The sequence below is a fragment of the Opisthorchis viverrini genome (assembly GCF_000715545.1).
Source record: "Opisthorchis viverrini unplaced genomic scaffold opera_v5_643, whole genome shotgun sequence".
Taxonomy (NCBI): domain Eukaryota; kingdom Metazoa; phylum Platyhelminthes; class Trematoda; order Opisthorchiida; family Opisthorchiidae; genus Opisthorchis; species Opisthorchis viverrini.
Genome location: NW_008752312.1, coordinates 39,362 through 45,045, shown reverse-complemented (window position 1 = coordinate 45,045; position 5,684 = coordinate 39,362). Strand labels below are relative to the sequence as shown.

General features: G+C 42.9%; 1 protein-coding gene across 1 annotated transcript in view; it reads left to right on the top strand.

Annotated features, from left to right (window-relative positions):
• Positions 1–227: 227 nt before the first annotated feature.
• T265_11918 (hypothetical protein) overlaps positions 228–5,684 on the top strand; it is a gene marked incomplete at both ends in the record, with an annotated part of 38,720 nt that continues 33,263 nt past the window's right edge. The window contains 2 exons of the mRNA XM_009178743.1: positions 228–311; positions 3,289–3,583. Coding sequence (XP_009177007.1) covers positions 3,292–3,583 — 292 coding nt within the window. The remainder of the gene's footprint in view (positions 312–3,288; positions 3,584–5,684) is intronic.

The window sequence follows — 5,684 nt, the reverse complement described above, 5'->3', positions numbered from 1 at the left end:
CAGAGCTTCAAGGACCTATCTCAGAATGTAGTTGTTTCTTCTGTTCTATGTAATCTTTCACTGCAAAAGTTGCCAGACGTTTGTAGATTTTCGACAAATGGGAGGAGCTTATTACACTACGCAGCTGATTACGGACAACCTGAAATTTGTGAATACTTGTTATCGAAAGGTGCAGATGTGAATGTAACTGATCGTCTCCTGTTCTAATCAATCCTATTCAACTTCAGACCCCAGACAATTATGGAGTCACTCCGTTGCTAGCTGCAATCTATGAAAACCATATTGATTGCGCACGAGTTCTTTTGGAAAAGGTAAGTGTCCTTCACGTGCTCACCACTGTTTTCAGGGTGCCAAAGTTCTAAACACCCCAGATGGTGTCTCTTATCTGGAGGCCACGGAATCTGAAAAACTGCGAACTCTTCTCCGTGAATTTGGTGCCCCATGATAACTCCCCCATCACTGTAAAAGTGCCTCTAACAAGCTGTATTGCATTTTGTTATCCTACTGACTTTTTGTCGAGGTATCAGTCCTGTTCCTTTGGAAGGATAATTGCTACATTAAAACTTATGATATTGGTAATTGTTTTCACCCCCTACTATTCCCCGATTGATGTGTGGCTGTTAACTCGGTTTCGACAAGAATGGTGTCCTCTTCGCATAGTGCTGCAATATGGGAGTATTAAGTCTGTGATGGTTTTAGGTAGCCGAAGTCTAAACAAAAACGTTCGAACTGTCACATTGAACTCAAGTCATGAATTTCCTCTTCAGGAACACCTTCGACACTTTCATCTCTCCATCACCCATAGTTTGAGCACATTTACTCGTATTATCCATTTTCGTAGTTTCGGCGTTCCTCCTTGGCTTTCCAGACCTATCAATCTTTTGTACTTTACGGTTTCGTCCCAGTTGCTTTATTCACATCACTTTTCGTGTTAGTCTTTTAGCCCGGTGAGCTGCTACCGGCTTGACTGGGGATGAGCTTTTCTCAAATCATGAGTTCATGGCCGAAGTGGCGTTCTTCTGGATTTGATGGAGTCGGTTTCTCTCTTGATTTGGATGGCCTAGCCGCATCCTAGTCCTCATTCTTTCTCAGGTTATGTGCCAGCTATCCACGATAGAGTTGCCACAGCTGAACGATTTTTTATTAGGTTGTGATGTAAGCAGGAATAGAGGCAAACTGAAAACGGAAGTAATTCTTACGGTCAATTTTCACAGCAGCCCAATAAAAGCATACATTTAATGGTTGCAAGAAATCTTACTCATTGTTGTATGAAATTTCTCCGACATTAACCTTATGTTTGATGCTCAGGTGATGAGTGTCATACCCAAGGTGCACAATACTTCCCGTGTTTATTGGTTGCAGGTGCGAATGATCCCATGATTTACTTGACTGTGGTCAAGCCGATAAATCTAGTTGTGTCCATACACTAACAACTGCAAGTACATGGCCCCTTACTGCTCGCATTTTTTCCATAATTATTAAACTCCATGACTTTCGTGTTTGATGTGATACGCTTCTTGCAAAACTGTGTGCTTCAGCTTCATGGAATAATCGGGTGGTGAAACTCCCTACAGAAACTGTGGACATATTGACTGAAAACTGTTGCCACAAGGAGCTTGGCGCCGTTTAGGGTGCCTGAATTCGTCCCTGGTTCATGAAATCGAAATGTTCCTCTCAGGAAAGTTTGGAAAATAATAGTTGAACCTCTCCCCATACTTTCCTTAAGCGGTTGCTCCTCGAAATCTGTTTTATATTGATTCAAAAACAATTATGCTACTCACCATTTATTCCAAAAACGCTGACAGCTTATGTGGTGATATATGGACGATTTCACCCTATACTGCGATCAGCATTGTGGGAGCCTGACCCGTAAGTGCCGTTTTCAAACTGACGAGATCAACCAAATTCAGAGTGGCAGCTCTTGCAAAATGCTCTTACATCCCGGGAGTATTGCAAGCAATACGCAGTCCAAGCTCTAAATCTCACTTCCTCTGGCAGTCCTACGCTTAGTTATGACACTAAAACGAACAGGTGGTCCCTTATGGTTCTCCTCTGTGCCTGGAACTGAATCGCTTCTCTCACAGCTGCGATAACCGTTTGCAATTTCGTGATTCTTGCTGTTTTTTTGGTTTTTCACGTCTCGAAATTTTCTTTCAGGTGATGAATATCTACATCTGGTGAGAAAGCTCTGATCATTAGATCCGAAAATGACCAATGGGCCGCTGCGACATTGTTGATCGTAGGACCTTTGTAGAGAAATAATCGATTTGTTGATCACACAGCACTATATTGAGGTTATGTAAGAGATTGCGTTAAGCCGATTTCAGAGGCCAGGATGACATAGATACTGGATGAAATGGGACCTTATACTGACAGTCAATAACGTTTTTAGTTTGCCAGTTCCACACAGTTGGCTATGATGTCATGGGTACCACAGCCACTAAGGTACTGTCAGGTTTCCAAAATAGTTGACAGCCCAATGTTGGACTCAAGCCATAGGCGGCCAGGTCAGGAGCTCACAACTGAACTCCTTGGCTGCTCCAAAGTACTTGTTTGCACAATCAAGAATACAACTTTGGCAGTAGCCCACAGTCAGTATGAGATCGCGAAGCGGCAATATTTCATTCGGCCTACAATAGCTTATTTGTTGTGGCACTACAATGAAGTAAGATGATAATAATAGATAGTCACTCAGCTGTAGAACCCTTTCTGTGCCTAGCTACCACGCCACCTGGAGAAAGCACAAGGGCTAGGAAACTTCCAGGTTGTCCAAGCCTAGATAGACAGAAGTCGAGATGCAAAGCTAGGGGTTCGAATCACGGACCTTCCGGTCAATAAATTCCCGCTCTAAACACTGAAAGTCTCGCTCCAATGAATAGCCAGGAGGAAAGTTGTACATTACAATGTGGAGTAAAACAACCGAGGATAACGAAGATTTTCTGAGAAACAGCCCATTGGCGTTGGGTAATTCGGATCTGAAAGAATATACCAGTGTGCGGAATAAATTAACCAAAACGTACGCTGGGGCATCTTGCTATAATCGTTTTTACATCGTTTCTTCTACTGATGATCTACTCTGCTTTCCCCAACGTAGGTACGCATTTTTCACGTACCAAACAAGCGCAATTGACGTAAGACCTGCATACTTGGAATGCGTCCCCATATGTTGCTTCTTTTTCGACCGACTTTCAAAACGCCCCTCCGTGGTTCCATCACGGGGAAAAAAGAACCAAGAAATTATAATAGATTATTTGCATGTACTGCTTGAATTTTTTATCATTGTTTCAGATCATGTCGAGAAACGGCACAACAGAGTTTTGTCTGTTACTGTCATCATGTATATCTACTCCAGAAATCGCCAGCTTGGTAGCCGGATGTTTTTCACGTGGCCATCCACCGAACGCTCCTATACAACCCAGCAAAACCAATCCATATTTATCTGTTAGAACTTGTTGTCAAACCATCTCCGATGGAATTTATCATTTCAAGCACTCGGAGCACTTTCTGTTGATCACCTTGTCTCGACAACTCATATTAGAATGTGCCATATCCATCGTACCGAAACTGAAAAACGACATAAGTGGTAAGTATGCCAACCTGAAACACTTCCCTAACTTAGTCTATTTTATCACCTCAAGCTTGAATGACTTACCTTTAAACGCTGCAATTTAGTTGATAGTACCTGTCCTTGGACCGCGTTGAAGTTACTTGTTTATCGGTGGATGTCTTCTTTACAGAGCTGTTTGCTAGTAATATGATGTCAGATCGTCTTTTTACGTAGCCTCAACGTACAAGTTACACTAATGCGTTTGCATGCTAGGCGTCTCTGATCCGCGGGTCCTTCATTACTCTCAATGTGGACCTAGGGCGTGTTTATTCGATGCGTATGTAAATCGCTCACTTTTACTGTTCTCACTTTTAGTGTGCAACCTACCAGCAAGGTCGGTTGTAGCATAAACCCCTTCCTGTTTCTTCCTATGAACAGCATTTCAAGGCATTTTGAAATGGCACGATTGACCTTACTCTAAAGAAGAGTCATTCTGTTTGGTAGGCGTTATTTCGCTCTGAAGAATTCACACCTAAAAGCTATACTTAGGCTCACTCTCAGGAGTGGAATACGTATCGCCCACGCATCGTGGCCACAATCGCCATCCGCAACCCGGCCTAGTGCCCCTCATGTCAACAATTTTCTTCATCTCCGTTCCGTTTGTCGTTCAAAAAAATATCGGGCACCGACATTGTTGCAGCCTTGTAAACTCGAACTTTGGTGGATAGGCTGATGTCACTTCTGTGCCCAAGGTGATGGAGTTTGTCGGTTGTACTCCTAACTTGTATCGAATGCATCTGGCTCAAATATCAAATTAAAGAAAACTTTAAATTAGTAAGCTTCAACACAGAATTGATAGTAGTCGCGTTTGAATATTGAACGCATTCAAGTAATAGTAAACCGAACATCAAATCCGTTCGACGGATGTATATCAAACTGCCTACGGGGCCTGTTTCCGTTGGACATGTTATGGGTCAAGAAGATTTGAGCCTGACCCTCTCGATTATTCTGTGTGTGAATAAAACATTGCCAATCTTCAGTTGCCCCAGGTAAAACTGCCTCAAGCTACTATAGACAGAATCGCAAGCCAGGGACCAACATAGGGATTGGGAAACCACAGCGGTTGGCGGGGTTATGCTGACCAAATTTCAGCAGCTAATTCTGTGCCAAAGAAGCTTCGAATAAACACTGTGATCCTGGTCACCTGACACAAACCGGATACATGTTTGTCCGTGGAACGTTTTTATCAACCTCTGTTCGTATGTGAGCTATGTGTTTTGTCTCGCAGTAGAGGAGAGGAGTTAATGTTAAGTCTCCTCGGCGTCTGTCCCATTCGTACGGATGCGATGACCAAATGGGACCAAATGCTTCATAGAAAAAACATCAGCACAGGTTGATGTTGGTTTACTTGTTTACAACAAAATTACCAGTCATCACACGACCAAACTGCTATCTAGTGATCAGTCATAAACATGCTAGGATGCGATGTTTGTTTCTTTCGTCAGCTACACTTAGCCTCTCAGTAACTCTAGTCTGAATCGATCCTGAGTTAACACTTCAGCTTTCTTATCTAGTCCTGTTTTCATCTATCTAGTCCTTTTCATTTTTGACACTCATTACTCGTCCGGTTTTAAGAGTGGTTGGCTGTTCAGTCTGATTATATGTAAAACGTTTCTTTCAAAGACATTTTGCAGCCGTCAATCCGCATTCCCTGGGTCTTGCATAACGTGTTGATTGGGTGCACGCCACACTCAACCAAGAGCCATCTTTGGACGTCCACTATACATAGCAGAACTTCGACTACATGTCAAAAGGGTTGACACTATCAAATTCATTAATGGTGAAAAATGTGCTCATTCTCCTGATTAGATGTTCACTCTGTCCCATAACTCCCACAGAAGTGATGTGAAAACTGCATGCACTTAATCATTTGTTTGTTTGATTCTATCCAGTCTTGGAGCGATCAGTTGACGAGCTTTCCGTGGGGCAGATCTCATGGCTAGCTGAACTTGCATTAAAGTCCTACGTACTTGACAAGGACATGTTGGTGAAACTCCTTCACGCAACCCAATCAACCTCCGCGCACCTCACCTTATTTCCGGCGCAACATCACTTCAAACCCACGCTCTTCCTTTTG